Here is a 21,379-nt window from a genome sequence, read left to right on the forward strand (position 1 = left end):
CTCTCTGGTGCTGTGACAAACAAGAATGGATTACAATGCAGAAGGTCACTGGATTTAATCATCTATGTATCTCACTCCTTCAGGAGACCCCAGCAGATCAAAGGCTTTTCTTCTACCCTTCCTGCTTTTTTCTGAGTTTTGGTTTCATTCCCAAGATGCTCTCTGTTCTGCTGTGATCAGTGCTTCACTGTGGATGAACATCACGGGGACTAAGGCTTTGTCACAGTGTCACTTATTTATTGTACTGTTGTCCTCTTTGTCTATCTCTCCTCTGTCCTCACTTGTCTCTCTTTGTCTCCACAGTCTCTGGTCATGTCGTCTCACCGTCAGATGTTGCTCAGCAATGTCCTCGGCTCTCTCTGCTCCAAACTCACAGCTGACTGACCTGAGGCTGAGTGAGAACAAGAAGATGGAGGACTCAGGAGTGGAGCAGCTGTGTGAGGGGCTCAGGAGTCCAAACTGTAAACTGGAGACACTGGGGTGAGTAGCAAACACTGAGAGTGTGAGTGTGTGTCTCTGTGTATTTGTGTGTGTGTGTGTGTCTATGTGTGTGTGTTTGTTGAGTTCTGTGTGTTCTCACTTTATTGCTCTGACTGTCAGACCCAAGCGCCGTCTTCTTCTCCTGTGTACTTTGTCCTCAAGTGCTCTCCGTAGTGTTGAATGTCCCACAGGTGTAAACTGCAGGAAGGGCAGACGTGTTTTCCCAGGTTGACGTTGGCTGAGTGAGGTCCACGTGTGTTTATCTCGCTAACACATCACAGACACCAAAGATAACAAGAAACAGCAGAACAGAGGAGAACATGGAGATGTGAGAGAAGACCACCTGAGTTCCCCATCACCCCTGGACCCCAGTGGCTTCATGACATCGGAGTGTGTCATGCGTGCTGGCGGCCGGTGGGCTGTGCTGAGTGTTTGGTGCTGCGTGTTTTCTCACTGTGTGAAGCGTCACTCGTTTTTGACGTATTTTACAATTTACTCCTGACTCATCACTGTTGATCTCTATTGAGGGGCCGAGTTGTACACTTAACAGCTCTTTTTTCCTTTTGGTGGGTTTTTTGCTCTTTTTTATATTCCAGAATGTTCTCAGTGATATTTACACAGGGGTTCTGAGCTGAACGCCAGTCCCACTTGTCAGTGTTGATGGAGGCGTTGAGAAAATTTTGGATTTCTGATTTGTCCATTTACTTCTTATCTTCTCCTCTTTATTATTTTTGAAGTTTTTCAGTTTCATCACTAAAGTTCAAATCCCTTAAATGTGCTTCACTGACCAAGGAATATGAAGTGAAGGATTATGGGAGAAATAGTGACATTGAATGGGACTGAGGTGACAAGTCCAGTGTGACATTTCCTGTCCTGAATGATTAGATGGGTTATTCCTGTCACTCGATGTCATCACACAGGTGTCACTCAGTGTCTTGTTCCTCGTATTTTTAACTTTTACTGATATATCTGAATAACGTGCAGCACGTCTCCACTTTCTGGTGCTGAGACAAACAAGAATGGATTACAATGGAGAAGGTCACTGGATTTAATCATCTATGTATCTCACTCCATCAGGAGACCCCAGCAAATCAAAGGGTTTTCTTCTACCCTCCCTGCTTTTCTCTGAGTTTTTGTTTCATTCCCAAGATGCTCTTTGTTCTGCTGTGCTCAGTGCTTCACTGTGGATGAACATCACCATCGACCCTCAATAAGGACTCAGGCTTTGCAACAGTGTCACTTATTTATTGTACTGTTGTCCTCTTTTCTGTCTGTCTGTCTCTCCTCTGTCCTCACTTGTCTCTCTTTGTCTCCACAGTCTCTGGTCATGTCGTCTCACCGTCAGATGCTGCTCAGCAATGTCCTCGGCTCTCTCTGCTCCAAACTCACAGCTGACTGACCTGAGGCTGAGTGAGAACAAGAAGATGGAGGACTCAGGAGTGGAGCAGCTGTGTGAGGGGCTCAGGAGTCCAAACTGTAAACTGGAGACACTGGGGTGAGTAGAAAACACTGAGAGTGTGAGTGTGTGTCTCTGTGTGTCTCTGTGTATTTGTGTGTGTGTGTGTGTGTCTATGTGTGTGTGTTTGTTGAGTTCTGTGTGTTCCCACTTTATTGCTCTGACTGTCAAACCCAAGCGCCGTCTTCTTCTCCTGTGTACTTTGTCCTCAAGTGCTTCCCGTAGTGTTGAATGTCCCACAGGTGTAAACTGCAGGAAGGGCAGACGTGTTTTCCCAGGTTGACGTTGGCTGAGTGAGGTCTACGTGTGCTTATCTCGCTAACACATCACAGACACCAAAGATAACAAGAAACAGCAGAACAGAGGAGAACATGGAGATGTGAGAGAAGACCACCTGAGTTCCCCATCACCCCTGGACTCCAGTGGCTTCATGACATCAGAGTGTGTCCTGCGTGCTGATGGCCGGTGGGCTGTACTGAGTGTTTGGTGCTGCGTGTTTTCTCTCTGTGTGAAGCGTCACTCGTTTTTGACGTATTTTACAATTTACTCCTGACTCATCACTGTTGGTCTCCATTGAGGGGCCGAGTTGTACCTGTGGCAGCTCTTTGTTCCTTTTGGTGGGTTTCTGCTCTTTTATTCAATTCTCCAGGAGTGATGGGCGCATTGGGAGTGAAGGATGAGGGCATCTCAGCAGTGTGTGGGTGAAGTGTGACAGTGACAGGGGGTTTAAATTGTGGCCATTCAAACAATTTCAGTATTTACAGCCATGCTGAGTTTGTAGAAAGGAAGCCGTGAAGAAAGGTTACTTGGGAAAAAGAGAAGATTATGGGAAAGTCGAGTAAGAAACACAAAAACAAAAATACAACTGAAACAGCAGTAGAAGGCTTAAAGAATTCAGTAGTGAGACCCCTTAAACAGGAATACGGGGGCTCAGAGGGGCCAGTGAGTACCAAACAGGTCCTGCAGTTTGTTAAAGTCACAATTCCATTATAAAGAGCTTAACTGTCAGCCATTGTAATCGTGAGTCCTGGGAGATGTGGGGTTTAATGGACACTGGCTTGGTCAAGGCCTGCTTCAAGGGGTCTTACATCTGAACCAGCACCTCGAGCTTGGGGTCTTTGAAGTAGACGAGGAGGCTGCTGTCCTACATTGGAGTGAGGAATTGGCAGATCTTGTCCAGGTGTCCTGTAAGGAGGTAGTATGGACCCCCAAAGTGGCACAGGTGGAGACGTCAGACCAGAGAGATATAAACAGGTGGGTCACGGTCTGACCTAAGTGTAAAGTAAGAGGGGCACACTGTCAGGGGGCATCAAGCCCAGAGTTTGAGGTGTTCAGGACCCTGCAATCCTCCGAGAGACACCTGAGTCAGTTAGTGGAGGAGTGGGGGCAGGATAGGGAATTTAGGACACGTCATTTCAGGCATCTAGTGCTGCGGCCGCTGACACCGCCAGTTTGTCACCACCACAGACAGTGAATTGGCGGTGACAGTGGCCACAGCATGAAGCACAAGATGCCTGAAATAGTGACACTAGTGTAACACATACTGCATAAGGACAGCTCGGTGGCCCGCTGCTGATGGCTGCAGCTGCACAAAGACAGCTCAGTAGGTGGTCAGCTGTGCATTCCTGCTGTCCCTTCACCAGAGATGGTGACAACACCACCCAATCTAGTGTGTACCTCTTGTCATCGTAAGTGTCTGTCCACCCTGGTGAATGTTGCTGTAGGCCCATCAGCTACACAAATGTGTGCAGCACTGTGATCAGCTTGGGGCCTATCAGCTGACGCAGGTGCTTCACTTTCACTCTCGATTTCCAGATCACTTCCATGAACATTGAAGTCTGATAAGTCAGAGTCTGATTCAGAAATGACACGCTTTGCTTCGCTCTCTCACCAGGGGCCTCATGTATAAACGGTGCGTACGCACAGAAATGTTGCGTAAGAACTTTTCCACGTTCAAATCGTGATGTATAAAACCTACACTTGGCGTAAATCCACACACTTTTCCACGGTACCTCATACCTTGTCGTACGCAAGTTCTCTGCTCGGTTTTGCAGACTGGCGGCACCCAGCGTCAAAGCAGTGCTACTGTTCCTGTGTGGTTACACCTTAGTGACGGCTACGCCAATATATATTGAATATTAAACAGAAAGAGAAAATAACAACACAGCTAAAAACACAGCGACAAATTTCGGCAAAAGTTAAATGCTTGTGTCATGAGCACGAGACGGCTATGCAGTGTCATAGCGGACTTAGCCATCCACTGTGCATAAGCTACCTTACTGACGGGCGGGCGAAGGAGCCACCGATTCTTCCTCTGCCCAGTGCCACCACAAGCCTAGAGCCGCCCCTGAGTACTGCTGCAATAAATTATTTCATCAAAGTGAAACACATGTTTAATAACGTGCTTTAACTCCTGTCATCATGAAAATGACATCACGTATACATCTCAGTATTTTAGTTATTCAGAGAGCTGTAATATTATGAATGTAACGGATTCTGTGTACAGTCGGAGGAAGAGAGCCGGTTTAAGAAGCAAGTAGTGATTCACACACATAGAGCACATAGAAGATCAAATACAAAACAAAGCATTTAACGTGCTACTTTAATTACGATGTGATTTGAGAAACTGGTTAATTAAACGATTTTAAGATGAAGTTTATGATGTTCTACTTTAATGACAAAATAAACTACGTGATTAAAGTGGAAATGTCGAGATTGAAGTTGACATTTCGTGCTTTTTCCCCACCGTGTGCCTTTTTTCTCTGTACCCTAATAAGCTTTCATATGACACTCAGACAGTGGGCTTACAACTCGGCTTTTCACGGCGACTTTGATATGTGACTTCTTTTTATTTCCGGCACTGTGCGATTTGTGAATATGAGCTTTCAAGTTTCTCCAACACGCTATGTCACTCGATCAACTTCCTTTTGTTGATTATACCACGGTTTATTTGAACAAATAGTATGTTTTTCATTTGCCTCCACTTGGTATTCGCTGAAATTGTTATATTTTCCCCCGTGCTTTTCCCATTGTCTTTTCACAGAAGGCTGCGCTTAAGGGCGATTTATATTGATTTGCATATTCAAATAGGCGTAATTCTGGGAGGATTTGGGGAGTTACATAATGCGCGTGCACGAGCGTTACTTTTCACGCTGATCGGGATTTATGTAGCGGAAGAACGTGGAAGTTAGATGCGCACAGATTCCTGCATCTGGATTTTTCTGTGCGTAAGCACATTTCGGCTTTTGTGCTTATGCCATGTTATAGTGCGAGTTCTACGCGCGGCGTTGTACATGAGGCCCCAGATGTTGATGCCATTTTAGACGTTGTTTGTTCTTCACGGCTCATCATATTCAGGAATTTAAGGTCAAATCAACAAAGCTGACTTTCCTTTGGCAAAGAGAGCTGATTCCCACCCTGTACCACTAAAGTCGACATTCATCTTCAACTGCTGGGGTGTCGCCGTACATCAACATCCACCCTGAAAGAGTTAACTACCCGAATATTAATGGGGGCTAACGTTACAAATAGCAGAGCACAAGAGCAGGAGATGTTAGACGTAATCAGCGACTGTTTATTAACATACCAGAGCAGGGGCTGTCTGGACTTGGCGTCCTGTAATAAACAGCGTAGAGCTGAGGGTGCAGAGGTCACTGAGCCATTAGGATCGAGTGACCAGAACATCACAGAGTGACAGACGGAGACTGAGACAGTCACATTTATATTTAATGGGCCATGTTTGGGTCAGATGTACCAAAGCCTCAGTGAAATAAACTGTGGAGACAGTGGAGGAGATATGGGGCATGGTGAGAAATGTTTGATATTTAATACAGGACTGGTGCATCACAAAATTAGGAAATCCGAAAAAATAAAAACTTCATAGTGTGGTTAATAAGAAGATAAAAAAGAAGCTGCAAAGAATAAAACAGATAAAGAAGAACTTTAGCACAAACCATAGGACATACAACAGCAGGAGAGCGACAGTGAAAACGACATTAGGGACTCAAATATTCAGACTGTGAACTCTCTAAACTTGCAACTTTTGTGAGATTTTCCACCATGAAGAAAACGATAAACTGACAAAAGTAAAAGGGGCCACTAAGAGGGTACTGAGTGGTCTGCTCAGGTTAAGTAGGCCGAAACCTAACAAATCAGCAGGACCAGAGAACGTTCATCATAAGGGCTTCAGGAGGTCTGTGAGTGCAGACAGAAACTCTTGACTTATATTTGATCAGAAATTCCTGAAGGCTGGGGCCATGAAATGTTATCCTGTCGTATAAGGAGGTGATGGGGCAGAGCCAAGAAACCACAGGCCAGTAAGTTTAAAGTGCATCACAGGGAAATGAATGGAGGAAATCATTAAGAAAAGACTGAGCAGCGCATGACAGGAACAGAACAAGACGTTTAGTGAGCAGTCAGCATGGGCTGAGACGAGGAGGTCATGTTTTACTAACGTGCTGGAATTCTGTGAGGAGGAAAGAAAAGGATCTGATCAGAGCGGTGCAGATGATATTATTGATCTGGACTTTCAGAAAGCATTTGATAAGGCGACACTTGAGAGGTGGGCATCAAACTAAAAGAAGTGGCAGTTCAGGGTGTGGTGTGTAGACGAGGGCAGAATGGGCTCAGACACAGGAAGCAGAGAGTGATGGGAGAGGAACTTTATCAGTTACGAGTGGTGTCCAGCAGGGGTCAGTGCAGGAGCTGCTGCTAATTTTAATCCACATAAATGATTTGACAAGAATACAACGAGTGGGTCAGTTGAGTTTACAGAGGATCCCAAAGTAGGTGGAAGGTCACGTGTGGTGGTGGTGCTGCATGGTGAGGTGGGGCTGAGTAGTCAGCTCAGTGAATGTCACCAGGAAGTGGTCCGCTGGTGGTGTTTAGAAGGTGTCTCTGCACGGCCAAGTCTAGGACTTCTCCTATTGGCTCACGCTGATCAGACACTGAGGGCTTCTTAGGGCCATTCGTTGTAGGATTGTGGTGGAACACCAGTAGTTACCACAGTGCAAATCTGCTCACTGAGGTCGCTCATGGTGTGTTTCTATAACAGTCCAGTAGATAATAAACAATCAACTGAATTGTCACAGAGGCACTTGGACAGGGTTGGGCAGATGAAACGTAACATAAATAAATGTAAAGAATTACACGGAGGAAGTGGACATGTGAGATTTGAGTACACAATAGGGGTCTGACACGTGAAAGTGATGCTTATGAGGAGGACTCAGGAAGTCATAGTGGACCGGTCACTCTCTACACCCAGACAGTGTCCAGAAGACTTTAAGAAGGGTCTATCACAAGAGAAATGAGCCACAATACGAATTAATTAAAAGGTGGTCTTTATTATCACCAATGTGATTCAGAAACTCTTCACTGAGGTCTCAATGCCCGTCGTGCTCCGTTCACAATATCTAACAGTATTGAGGCCCACCTAATCTCCTCACATCCACCCCTTGACCTCACACATGGCTGTAGGCCTTTACTCGCTGTCAGTGTGTGAAATCATCAACAACAGCCAGAGAAGATGGAACTTACACAAATATGATTAGTTTGTTGGTTAGAGAAATGATCAATACGTACTTATCTACGATATTCAGATTCAAACTCAGGGGCGTAAGCAGGACGTAGGCCTGCATCTCACACATTGTCATTGTTTTATAAATTCAGATGTCATGAAATACGTTTGGCAGATGGCTGATGTGTCCTGTAGAAGTTTAGCACTGCAGTCACAAGTGACAAGTTCTAAAGGTGACAACAGCAAACCAATGACAAATTAAAGAAGGAGAACACATGAAGACACAGATTTGTAAAAACAAAGAAGTTTGTAACAGAAGTGGAGCCCAGCAGTGTCCAGAGTGACCCTTGAAGGAGAAGAACAGCAAATGGAGACGCACAGCACACTTATAAAGATGAGCACAAGTTCTACCACAAGTCACAGAGTGTCATCTTATATAGCGCTGACGTGTGGAGAACAAGTCACAGGAGGGTCTACTCTAGTTATATAACACACTGGTGAGGTCTCAGCTGGGGGGCTGTGTGAAGTGGGCGTCTCCATATTACAACAAAGACAAAGCAGCAGTGCTAGTGAAAGTCCAGAGAGCAGCGACAAGGCTGACTGATGAACTGAGGGGTCTGAGCTGTGAGGGGACATCAAAGGAGTTGAGCGTTTCTACTGAGTGAGAGTTGAGGGACTGAACAGCTGTTAGTTTAAAATAAACTCCACAAACAGAACTCGGGGACACAATGGGAACTTGTTAAGGGTCATTTAGCACAATGACACATGGAGTAGGTGACCAAGTAGTGTGGTGGACAGCAGGATTTTAGGGACCCTCAAAACTCGACTTGAAGTTATTTTGGAAAATCGAGGTGAAGAGGATGGATGAGCTTGTTGACCTGAAAGGCCTGTTCTCATCACAGTTGTTCTAATGTTGTCATGAAAGGAGACAGCAGGACAGATGGACAGGGAGAAGGAGTGAGAGGTGGACAGCAGCAGTAGAAATGACCAGCTGACTTTAGACGGAGGGACAAGATTGTTCTTGTGTAGCCCAAAATCTCACAAGGAATGACTCAAAGGGGAAAGGGAGGAGAGGAGATGGGATTAGGACTGAGGGGAGTGTGAGACACAGCGGGTGACCAGAGGGCTCAGCAGGAGTCCATCATTACAGCAACTGAACAGGCCGACTTCTGTCTGAGAGGACACTAAAAGAAGACGTAACTGACACACACGTCACCTGAATGAGACATCCAGAGGCACAGAGATGAATTCTGGGGAGGTGACATCACTGGGGGTAGCCATTGACATATTATAGAGAGTCCATGTTGCAAAGTGGCGCCCCCTTGTGTTTGTAACTCGTACTTGTGTGTCTTCACAGGCTGATCACAGAGAAGTTTAGACTGTAAGGTGACTTTATGAATATATAGTACCTTTTTATAGTTTTTATACACATGTGATGTGATTGGAGGTACAAACCCCAGGCCTCACAATCCTTCACTTGCTGTCTCCGTCAGGATCTTCCTAAATCCAGCTGCAAATCAAAAAGCTGACTAGAGATGTGAATATTCTGGCCATCACTCCACGGTCTTTAAGGACGCCTGTCACACCACCCTGTGCTCCCTGGTCACTCTTGTCACTCTGTGATTCTTCAGTGAATCATGAAGATCGATTTGTGAGCATAAAGGGGTCGACTCAGCAGAGCTCCACCGCAGTGCTAAACGCATGTGTGATGTCGTCAGCCTCTTCATTTAGAGCTCTGCTTCTTAAACTTGGGGTCTCAGACACGTCTGTGATGGGTTGTAATGACTGACCCCTTACCAGACCAAGATCTGTGGCCTGGCTAAATGAGGAATCTAAAGACAACACCAAGCCGTACCCCTTACAAGCAGTCTTATCCCCCAATTGATGATTAAACAGGCAATGCAAGTCAGAGTGTAAAATTAAGTGCAGATATATTGAAAAGTGATAACAAATTATATATATTTATATATAATGGGGGGTCTGACACATGAAAGTGCTGCATATGAGGGGGACTCAGGATGCACATGAATATAAAGCAATCAAAACAATACAAAGCCCTCCCTTGTGCCTAAACAATAGATGAATAAACACAGACCACAGATCAAAAACAGACTGCCATGAAGAGATGAGACAGAATGAATGTCCTGAATGTAATGAAATACTGTTCGATATGACAGGTGTGCTCCTTCCTGAAATAACTCAAAACGATCTCACCATGCGAGTCCTTAGCAGTGGTTGAAATAAATCCTCACCCGGGATTTCTCCGCACTGGCTGACGTACTGATGATCCTGTCAAGGAATAAAGCAGACAGTAAAGTTGCACAATGAGAAGTAAACACTGATTTTGTGAAGTGAATGTGAAATGGCTCCTCTCTCCCCTTGATCTCCCCCCTTGATCCTTGCCTCCTGTGGTATAAAAATATCTTGGATGAAATTGGGGTGTTAACAGGAAATACCAGTATTGGGGTCTCTGCATCCCTGCATCATCCTTCCCCATTTGTTTCCCTAGGACAACATTTACATAGACACACAACTGATTTAAAGGGGACGATGCAAAAAGACGCGACTCAGCACAAGACACACATCAAATATCTACAATCATGTAGCCACGCTAGAGAGTCACCACATAATAGTGAGGTAAAATGAACAAGTCTGTCTAAGAGCGAATTCTGTATCGAGTGATAACTGTATGAGTGGGTGAAACAATGCCATTGACGCATCACAGAGATCTGAGACCCTAACATATAATAAGTATTCTCACCTGCCATCACACAATCAGTGAAACAATCAAACTGAGAAGAGGGACAGCAAAGACACGAATAAGAAAAGGGGAGACAGGAGGACATGACAGACAGATGAGCTCGTGAGGTGAAAGAACCACCGCGCCGGTTTGAAATGTCGAAATGAAAAAATAGGTGTGGCTCAAAGATGTGATGATGTTTGGGGTCTTGTGAGGAATGATCCACTAGAGTGAGGGTCTCATAGAGCGCAATGGCAGTACGGTATTTAATACTAAATCAAGTTTCAATGGCCATGGACAACTGGCTGGTCCCTCATTACGCGTTCACCTTTATGGCACACGTTGAATCTAAATCTGTGTAACAACCAACGGGATGACAGGAACGACACACACACCAGCTTTGAGAAAACACGAATCAGGCATTTTACTTCACTCAACGAAACAACAACTCCAGACACGAGCTGAGCCTTCCTGTTGTTTAGGCCACATGAAAGCCACAAAACGTCTCATCTTCCTTCACACCTCACTTCTTCAGAAGACCCTCCTTCATAGCACTGGCTCCTATTTAGCCCCGCCAACACTCCGACTCCACCCACCTTCCTTTGTCGTCCTGAAGGTCCCCTAGAGAGTGCCCCCCCTTAGCCTGCATGTCTCACCCCTCTCAGTCTTGTTTTTGGACACGCCCACCTGCCTCATCAGCCCACTAGCTTCTACACTGTGGCCGCCCAGCTCCTCATCCCTGAGGCAATACAAAATCTTCATAGTGCTGGACAGGCAGGTTGACCTTCTAGGAGATGAAACAGATGGGGAGAAGGATCAACAGCCAGAAGATCACCGCGGTCTGACGACTCTGGACAGTGTGAGATGAGACGCCTCTTCTATGGGTTTAGCTCCCCACTCAGATACAAAGCTAAGCAGACCTGATGGACACAAACCCTCTTCCTGGAGTGGGGTATTTGCACCCAGTACACCGCCTCACCCACTCATTCTAAAACCTCACAAGGTCCCACCCATGAACTGTCCCGCTTAGGGGATTCACCTTTCCTTCTTTTAGGGCTATAAAGCCCACTCTCTAAAGGCCGCCCCCCACACTCAGATGTCTCTTCTGTGTCACGCCAGCTTCTTCCAAATGATCTCGAGCAAAACTGTTTGTCACTTCCAACATGTCCTGCCGCTGTCTGGCGTCATTAGGGGGAAGGCCCAGCATCATCGCAGTGGGAGTCCTTATTTCACGGAGTTCCTCTCAGATGGGACAGTGGATAAGCGCTTCACGGTTAGTTTATGCTTTTGTGGCACTCTGGCTTTAGTTGCTGTGCTGACACTTGTCACCTTGTCAAACACCGTGTTGTCTGCTAGAACTCTGTCCCGGATTTCACAGTCGTATGGCATTGTCAGCAGTGACCGTGTCTAGAATGGCAGTTTCTTGCTCATCATTAAATATTCTGCCTCTGCCCCTGTGAGAGGTAATCTTAGTATCCTGCTGTGAAGACACAAACCAACAGTCAATGGCCATCACTCGACTGTCTATAGCAGTACGGTAATGAGAGCTCTGACACCACAGACAACTGATGTCACTGAGGCTCGCTGCTGATGTGGCTGCACTCGTAACCCTGCCTCTCAGTACGAGGGTCTGTGATTGAAAACACGCATTTCATCTGTGACCACTGCCCTTGCTCTTCCTCGCCTTCGTTGGCCTCTTCCTCTTCCTGCTACAATTCCTCTTCATTGTTGACCTCCTTGGTCCATGTTTACAGCCACAGACATTTCAAAGATGACCTCTTATCTTATATATGGATGACAATGACATCAGTTTACTGCCAAACGCCTGATTGGGTGATCGACTAACACAAACCAGCTGGGTTTGATCTCGTGTCAAGTGACGTGTTTTGTTCATGTTATGTGGTTTTTATCATTTATTTTAGTAACGTCTTGATAGTAATTTAGCAAATTGTCCTCTCTAAGTTTTGAAGTCTTCTTAGTGGTTTTGGTGACAGTAGGTAGGCCTGAGCAAAATGCCCTCTGAAAGAGTAATGCTGTGCTGTGCTGTGCAGGAATCCATGAATGTTGAAGTGTTTAGTCATTGAGTGCATTTTGTATGAAAGCAACGAGAAATGCTTAACAGTTTGGCACACAAAGGTGACGCTGAGGTGACTCTATGAAGAGTTTTGAGAAAACGACTTCAGAATTGCAGAATCTGACTTAGAAACTGAAACAAACTGTAAAGCACAGACACGAGTCACGCCGTCGACCTCTTTTTAGTTTAGACATGTAAAGCACAAGTGACAGTGAAGCCCGTCTGATTTGTCATTTGTTGTTTTACAGCACAGTCCTCATTGGCGTAGGGGATCTCACTCATCGCTCGTTCATCAAACAAACACAACACGGTGACAACACGTTTAGATTTGCATGTATTCATTGTCTCGTAAAGTAGGGATTGTCTTCAACACACTAAATAAATGTCGTATTAAACTAACACACTTCTACACGGCCAGATCAGGGTGACACGGTGGTCACTCAGGGGCTCTGCTCACACCACACTGTCAATCAGCCACCACTGCCACCACTCAGTCCTCCCGATTATAAACCTGTCTGATTAGACCTTAATTAAAGAAAAATAAAAAGAAAAGATTAAAATATGAGAGGGAGGAGCAGAATCAGAGCGGGGGGCTAATAAGTCACTTCTATGAGATCAGACATTTGATGTCACCATGTCACCAAAGACAAAGTGGCACTGCAGGTGGTGGCAGGAATTCTGACATTCTGCACTTTTAAATGGCCACTTCTCAGCTCTTTATTTTATTATCATTTGACTGCAACCCTGATCTAAGGTGACTTACAACATTTCAGAGACAATCTATATAAATTATTCACTAAGGGCACGCAAGACAGTGAGCGCAAGACAGAGAGCCACGCCCGCCAACTTACAGAGCCCTGCCCACCAACTCTAAGACCATGGGATACGCACGACAGAGCCCCACCCGGCAACTTTAACCCTCCTCCCGCGTCATGGGATACACACGACAGAGCCCCACCCGCCAACTCTAAGTCTCCTGCCGTGTCCACCCTCGCTCTCAAGGCTAAAGAGAAGGCTAAATCAAACAGCAATAATTAGCAAACAAAGATAACTGGCAGTAACAGTGCAAAATTCACAATTGGTATGCCAGTTTGAAAAGATAAGTTTTGGGGGTAGTTTTAAAATGTATTATTGAATCGAGCTGACAGATATGAGAGGGAAGAGAATTCCCGAGTTGAGGAGCACAATGAGAGACGCTCGAGCTCCCATAGCACAGAGTTTGATGTGTGGTACAGAAAGTACAGCTGCAGATGAGGATCTGAGTGAGTGTCAGTCTATAGGTGATCAGTGAGGTTGTGGAGAGCTTTAAATGTTCAGAGCGGTATTTAGTATTGTATTCAGTAGTTAACAGGGAGCCAGTGAAGTTGAGGGTGAATCGGTGTGATATGTTCAGTGGATTTAGAACAGCAGGTTATTATCCTGGCAGCAGAATTTTGAAAAAATTGTAAGTGATGAATACGTTTTTGTGGGATGACAGATAGAATACCATTACAGTAATCTATACGTGAGGTGACTCGGGCATTAACTGATACTTCAGTACTGTGCTGGGTAAGAACAGGACGAAGTCTAGAAATGTTTCGGAGATGGAAGAAAGCAGTCCGAGAAATGTTACTTACTGTATATGGGAGGAATTATTTAATAATAATACTAATTATTATTATTTTTTAATAATTGCCATTATTAGTGTATAAATGGATATAAATAATTGCATGTAAACAATTCGCCAAAATCTGTTGTATGTAAACGATACTGTTTAAAATGTTATTGTATTTTCATCAGAAAACCCGGTTTCCACGTCTACCTGTATTAGTTTAAATGGCACTTTTACCACTCACAATAGGGCGGATTCGCAATCTATATGTGTCTATTTTGTCCGTAGCCTGCTACAGGAAGGTATTCTCTCGACCATTGGCATTGGTTTCACTCCTTGCTATTTTCGTTATACTGCAACGGTGGTTTCCTAAGCCTTTGTTATACTGAATTCCTTTCTCACCGTTTTCCATTCCTATTCTTACACCGCCATATGCTACGGCGGGCTTCGGCTAGTTCCTTATATTTCTTTTTGTCCCCAGGTAGGTGAAGTGACTTGCTCAGGTCACACAGTGTCACTAGTGGCATTTCAACCCACAGTCTCAGAGTTTGAATTCCAAAGCCTTAACCGCTGAGCCATTAGCAGACAGACGGAGTGCCAACTACTGAGCCTGAACTGATGGCCGGGGTGCAGGAGCTTTGATCTTCTTACTGTGACGTGTCAGCGATCAGCTGACTTGAATTCTTTTTATTGCTTGTTACCCTCACCACACGCCCAGACCACCTCACTGCTCCAAGTTTCTTAAGTATTCCTCAAGTCCTCACCTTATCCACATGACGGAGCCCACCAATCCATCACAAGACCCTGGCTTTGGCTGCTTGTACCCCATTCTCCTTCTTTCTGTCACCACTCAGCACTCGTGTCCTCAGGTAAAGATCTGCTGGTGGGCTGACTGGTAAATTATAATCAGAGGACGCAGCTCACCTTCACCACCGTGATCTGGTAAGACATTCACAAAACACAGACGCCATGTGGCACATGGTCACCACTGTCACTGATGTCCACAAAGCACAAAGCTGAAGTGTCAAACTCCCATGAGCCCTCAAATATGTGTAAGAACAAAGAGCTGCTCCAGCGTTATGGGCAGGATGGACTCCACGCTGCTCCTCCTGAGCCTGATTTTCAGTTATTGATGGAGTCTCCATGTCACTAGTCTGACTTGTGTGTGGTCACTCAGTAACTGGGACATCTCCTGCACTCCTACGGCCTTGGCACTTTTTGAAGTCTTTGTCACTGTGGCCACCTTTATAGCCTGCTGATCCTGCTCTGTCAAGTCCATGAATCCCAAGGCCCTCCAGGTAACATTGTAGGGAAGGTCTCTAATTTAACCTTCCTGTGCCCCTGATGTCCACCTTGACAGGTAGCAGCACATATGTGGCCACAGCTCTTGCCGCTGAGATATTAAAACATTTGCATTATGACTTCATGTTCTCCATACCCAGAGGTGATCGTTTTACCCATCCTGAACAGTGCCATCTGCTAGTCATTCCCAGTATGCCACCACTACCCATTTGGTCAGAACACCAAACACTCAGTTCGTCTGAGGCAGCCTACTACACAATGGTGACATCTCAGCTTCTCACTATATCTGAGTGTCCCCTCCATACAGCCTCAGGTCAGATGGGATGACGTTACAGTTGATCATTGACACCATGGCGTTCGTTACGAACAAATCCTGACCAGAATAGAAAGTCAATAACATTTCACCAGTGGAACTCGGGTCAGGCAAGCCGCTTGTCCCAGTTGTGTTCGTTGAAGTATCAACATAACAAGATGGAGTCCTCGGGTGGTACTGAATATCGTGTGTCATGTCTGGAGCATCGTCACATTTATTGATGGTGGTGCAGTTTATAAGATTTAATAAGTCAACTGAACAACAGAGCATGTGAGCAGATCCACAGGACAAGGTGACCCACTGAACAAGATAGTATCTATCTATCTATCTATCTATCTATCTATCTATCTATCTATCTATCTATCTATCGATTATATAGTGCCTTTCATCTATCTATCTATCTATCTATCTATCTATCTATCTATCTATCTATCTATCTATCTATCTATCTATCTATCTATCTATCTTTCTTGACAGTCCAGTTCACTTCCTGTGGCCTCAAGTCTCCATCACAATCCCCAGCACTTTCTATTAGTTTCTGATTTCAGTTGTCCCACCCTGTGACCCTTAGTGACAAAGTGACATTTGCTCAGCCCCTCTTTGACGTCACTTTTCTGCTCCTGATGTCCACGTGCCCCTTTGTGGGTGTCCTGCACATCAGACTTGTGACGTGACCCCATTGTCGTGTATTCTACCCTCACAGCTCGAGTCTTGCCTGTTTCTTAGACAAATCGCCACTTGATTGATGACAACGGTGTCACCCTTTATTACAACGCTGGCACCTTGAACAGGGGACATGTCCTCATTTGATGTTCAAAGTGTCTGCAGACATCGGCCTTAAAAAGTGTATCCTAATGTGACATCAAGAACACACAAATGACAGGGGGGTCCTAAACACGGGGACAGCTGTAGTGGACGCCAATACTCTTTAATGTCACACACATCATTGTCATTGTCAAAGAGTGACGTTTTTAGGATTTATTTAGTGACGTGTGTTATGTTTTATTGTTTGCCCTGAAGAAGTCATTGAGAGAATCACGTTGGCCCTCAGACTGTGAGGTTTATGTGGTCGGACCTTGAGAAGCAGGACCCTCAAACAGGCTGCCATGGTGGGCTTCACTTGTGTCTTCAGAACTAAAAGGATTTGCTTGTGATTTAGGACTGACCTATGAAGAGACAATTGTTTGGTTTTCTTTTCACATTCTCTCATATTCTGTCTGTTTATTATGGGATGTGTTGTTGTTCTTTTGATTTGTTTCCTGATCTTCACAGGTGATTTAATCCTGGTGGTCCGGACTGCTGAATTCCTGATGATTGTCGTCCTTTTCTGAGCCCCTGACGTGTTCTTCTTGTGATCTTCTGATTCTTTTCTCTTTCGGTGGCCCAGCTGCTGTTCTTCTTGTCGTTTTATTCTTTAATTCTCCGTGTGGTTTGATGTCACTGAGATGTCAATTGTGTCACTTCTAACACCTACCAGCAGGAGGCGAGGCTAGCAGGTCACTCTGCCATTTTGATCTGAATGGGCAGCTCAGGTCAGAGGAGAGCTGGGAGTGGACAGCAGTGGTCAGCAGTAATGGGGGTCACTTCACAGTCCACTCAGACCACCTCTGTGCCCAGGGGACTGGACTTTGGGAGGCTGAGTGTCCATTCAGCGCTCGTCCACTGGCTTTATTACAAATTAGCAGAGAAATAAGAAAACTGAGGTCAACAGCAGTGATATCAGCTGGTTAGAGGCACCGATCAGCATGTGACGTGTGAGTGTCAGAAGTGTCACATGTCAGTCCTGTCCACCCTGTCCATTATGTCACTGATCACACAGTCAGTCCAGTCTTTGTCACCATAGACAGACAGAGTGTCCTCATCGTCTAAGTGGTCTGACATCAGGAGAGCCCACCATGACAGACATTCGAGTGTCGTGCTCTCCGATGTCCAGCAATGACCGGCGTGTCCAACAGGAATCTGTGGATGGGGTCCTGCAAATCAGTCAAAGCCCCTCCATGTGCTGAGTCCTCAGTTACAGACACAAATCCAAGGTGGTCCCTCCACTGTCATTGGCTTTGACAAGTCTGTCTGAACCCTCGAGTGTAGGACACTGTCAGCCTCATGTCCTCAACATTGTGTCCACATGTCACTTTGAGTGAAGTGTCACCAGTCAGTGTGGCAGGAAGGCAGAAGACACTGTCAGGTATATAGCGCCTTACCTTATAAGGACAGCGGTGGTCTCAGGGTCAAAGTGCATTTCAGTGAAGACAGCGCAGTCATTGAGCCCTTGTGCTGTGTGTCCTTCTGTCTGTCTGTCTGTCTGTCCTCACACGTCTCTCTTCTTCTCCACAGGTTGGACTCTTGTGGTCTCACCTCAGCCTGCTGCTCAGCCCTCTCCTCGGTCCTCTCGTCTCCAAACTCACGGCTGACATATCTGAACCTGAACAGAAACAACCTGGGAGATTCAGGGGCTCGTCAGCTGATTGAGGGTCTCAGGAGTGACAACTGTAAATTAGAGAAACTGGGGTGAGTAAAGGGGGGGTATGAATGTGTTATTGATGGGCGGGCTGATCACATGACATCATATGGAGTGACCAGAGTGACAGTGACAAGTGGAGCTGACTGAGGTGACAGACAGGAAGGACAACAAAGATAAGGAGAGACAGACAGAGGAAGATGAGGAGGAGGAGGAGTGTGAGATGGTCAAGAAGAAGAAGAAATGGACAACAGCTGAGTGTCCAGCCAGAGACAGGGGGACAAGGACACAGGGGGGATCAGGACAGCAGGGAGTGTGGACAGGAGGAGAGGGGGACATGACTGTCTGGGGGCTGAGGGTCATTTGGAACAAACAAGAAAGAGCAGAGCAGCAGACGGGGGGATCAGTGGACAAGAGGAAGAAATAAGATGGAGGATGAGAGACGAGCAGGAGAAGAAATGAGAGAAGACATGATAGTGAGGAGGAGAAGAAGAGAAAATGAAGAGAGACGGAGCACTAGAGAGACTGACAGGAAGTGACCACAGGGGGACAGAGGGGACAACAGCATGTCAACTGGACAGACCACCTTCTTTATGAAATGTGACGCGACCAGCAGGCCTTCAGAGGATGTTGATCAATCGGTGAGAGGACTGAGTGACTGACAGGCTGACACACACGTCATGTGACTTAGATGAGCACAGACACTGAGAGGAATTCTGGGTGACATCAGGGGGCGTGTCAGTGTGACAGTGCAGTGTGTGTGTGGCGCCCCCTGCTGTTTGTAACTCACACTTGTGTCTCCTCACAGGCTGCAGTACAACGGGATCAGTGGGAGTGTGAAGAGGAACCTGAAGTTACTACAGGAGGAGCTGAGGAGGTCTGGACGTCACCTGACTATCTACATAAGAGAAGACCAGCTCTGGTGATCAGACTGACCCCCCTGTCAGTGACGGAGCCCCCCATCCACTCTCCCCTAAATTCTCCTCTTTCTTCTTTTTTTTCTCCTCTCAGTTCTGCTCCTCATTTAATAAACTCTCCTTGTCCCCTCAGCCTGAGTGCTCCTCCTTTAACGTCACTTTTATTTTTAACACCTTGAGACCCCCAACTGGTGACAAAACTCAAGCAGACTCGGACCTGCAGACCCCTGAGTTTCACCACTAGAGGCAGTAAAGCAATGGGGGTCATCCTATAAAAAGTCCCCCAAGTCACCTGTCCCACCGAGGAGCAAAGAGAGGTGGACAGTCCAGTTGTGGGGTGACAGGGGGCCTGAGGCTGTAGTGACACTGGGGACGAGGCTGAGACAAACCCTGGACAGGACGCTGGTCCATCACAGGACGCCATCAGCGCTCGTCTCCATCGTCACTCGGTGTCATTTGAACCCGTGTCTGCTCCGTGTCCCCCAAGTCCTGTCTGCCACCTGTTGATTCTCCTTTGGTGACACTTTAACTCCCACGAGGCTCCGTTTTGATATTCATTTTCTTTTTTATTCCATCGTCTCCACTTCACCGTCCCCTCCAGTCGTGTCCTCGTAGTGAGCAGCGGCCTGAACAAGTGAGCCGTTAAAAAGAAATAAAAGAAAAGACGAGGGGAACATGGAGGAGTGTGGAGATGGGATGGACTGGCGCCTTCCAGGGTGGGGTCCTGACTTGAGTGACCACCACCTGAAGTGGACTGAGGGGGCTTAGAAAATGGATGGACAAACAAAGGAAATAAACTGAACTGGGAATTAAGAAAGAAACTGGGAAAATAAAATAAGACTGGGAGTGGGATGAGGGACTAAAGGAAACAAGTGGGGGACCCCAGCCTGAGGGTGGGCTTCTATAGGACAGCTGGGTAAGATAAAGAGGAACAGCAACAAGAGTGGGAGAGAAGGAAACAAACAGAGAGATGAACAAGGGGGGCAAAGAGGAGAGAGTTAGAAAGTGAAAGACAGTCAGTGACACGAGGGGGACGAGGACAGACGAGGAGGAGGAGAGGAAGAAGACAAGTCAAGTCGACTCCATTTTATTTCTAGAGCTCATTAAAAAACATCAGGGGTCGACCAAAGTGCTGCACAGCTTCACCATAAGTACCCCAAATACACACAGCAGACACAGTAAAGAAATACTGACGGACAAGTTTAGAAAGCCAAGTCAGAAAAGTGGGCTTCAGGTGGGATTTCAAAGTGACCAGTGTCAGTGCTGACCTTTTAGAAAAGGGTCGACTACTCCAAAGCTGAGGGGCAGCTACTGCAAACACACGGCCCATCTATGCTTAAGTTGAGAACTCAGCACGACCAATAAGTTCTGATCAGGGGACTCCCATGACCATGAAGGAGAGTGAGTATGAGGGGTCAGTGAGATAAGAGGGGGCTCAACCATTCAGGGTCTTAAAAACCAACAAAACTCAATCCTGTAGCAAGCAGGACGTCAGTGTAGAGACGCTAAGACTGCGGTGGTGGGATTGTGTTTGGTGGGCCTGTTTGATGCCTGGCAGCAGCGTTCTGGACGAGCTGAAGACGAGACAAGCGATGGACGATTAACTCTGAGGTGTGATGAGGTACAACAGTCAAGATGAGATGAGACAAACGCGTGAATTGGTGTTTACAATCATCTACTGAGACAGAAAGAAAGGGCTCGACCTGCGCTAATCACCTGAGTGGACAGACACAGGCGTTAACAACGGAGGTCATCTGTTTATCACAAATCACAGCAGGATTGTCTGTCAGGGGTTTACAGTCGGTGGTCAGGGGGCCTTGATGAACTGTAGGAGCACAAGTGAGGTCAGAAGGTCCAGAACACACAAGGTCTGTTTGTATGTCATGTAGACTAAGAGAATGAGGTGACCTTTGTGGTCGAAGGTTCGAGAGAAACAGCAGACCGACACTGATTAGAAGAAAAATATAAGTTTCTTTATTAATTTTTTAGTGAGCAGAGAGACTCCTGCTGCATCAGCCAACTATGTCAATGACAGTCACTTAAGCAAGGAGCCCCCAATCTTGCGGGGGTTGAATTCCCTTTTATAACAGACTTCAGAGTCAAGTTTAGCATCAGACAAGATTACACAATAGTTTGGGAGGGTTCAGTACTATGCCCAAGGGTAACATCATTTTGTTCAAAATAAGTAAAGCAGAAGTGAAAGTACCTGTTTGCTGCTGATTAGACAAAACACGCAGACGTTTCCTAACAGATCAACAGTCTTCTTTTAGAACAGACTAAAAGTCAGCAGCTTTCTAAAAAATGTTGCAAGTTAATTTTTAGTTTACATGTATTAAACAATGGCTTATTGATTATTAGTACATTAATACATACAATATTATAGCTTAATGACAATTTTTCTTTCTCACCTGCATGGCTTAATGTCTTCTGGACATTCTAATAAAGGGTTAAGAGAATTGGTTTGGATCTGCTGAGTGGAAAATACGTCAGAGTGTCATCTGTGTAGCCGTGGAGAGAAATATTGAGTTATTTA

The 21,379-nt window shown here is 45.9% G+C and overlaps 1 protein-coding gene across 1 annotated transcript; it reads left to right on the forward strand.

Annotated features, from left to right (window-relative positions):
* The first annotated feature begins 312 nt into the window (after window positions 1-312).
* LOC120521849 (NACHT, LRR and PYD domains-containing protein 3-like) lies at window positions 313-20,541 on the forward strand. Its single transcript, XM_039743171.1, has 4 exons — window positions 313-480; window positions 1,799-1,975; window positions 17,806-17,979; window positions 18,738-20,541. Exons 1-4 carry the CDS (start codon window positions 344-346, stop codon window positions 18,853-18,855), a joined length of 606 nt encoding a protein of 201 aa, XP_039599105.1. The 5' UTR covers window positions 313-343; the 3' UTR covers window positions 18,856-20,541.
* Window positions 20,542-21,379: the final 838 nt, after the last annotated feature.

This window comes from Polypterus senegalus, unplaced genomic scaffold (assembly GCF_016835505.1).
Source record: "Polypterus senegalus isolate Bchr_013 unplaced genomic scaffold, ASM1683550v1 scaffold_4735, whole genome shotgun sequence".
Lineage (NCBI taxonomy): Eukaryota > Metazoa > Chordata > Cladistia > Polypteriformes > Polypteridae > Polypterus > Polypterus senegalus.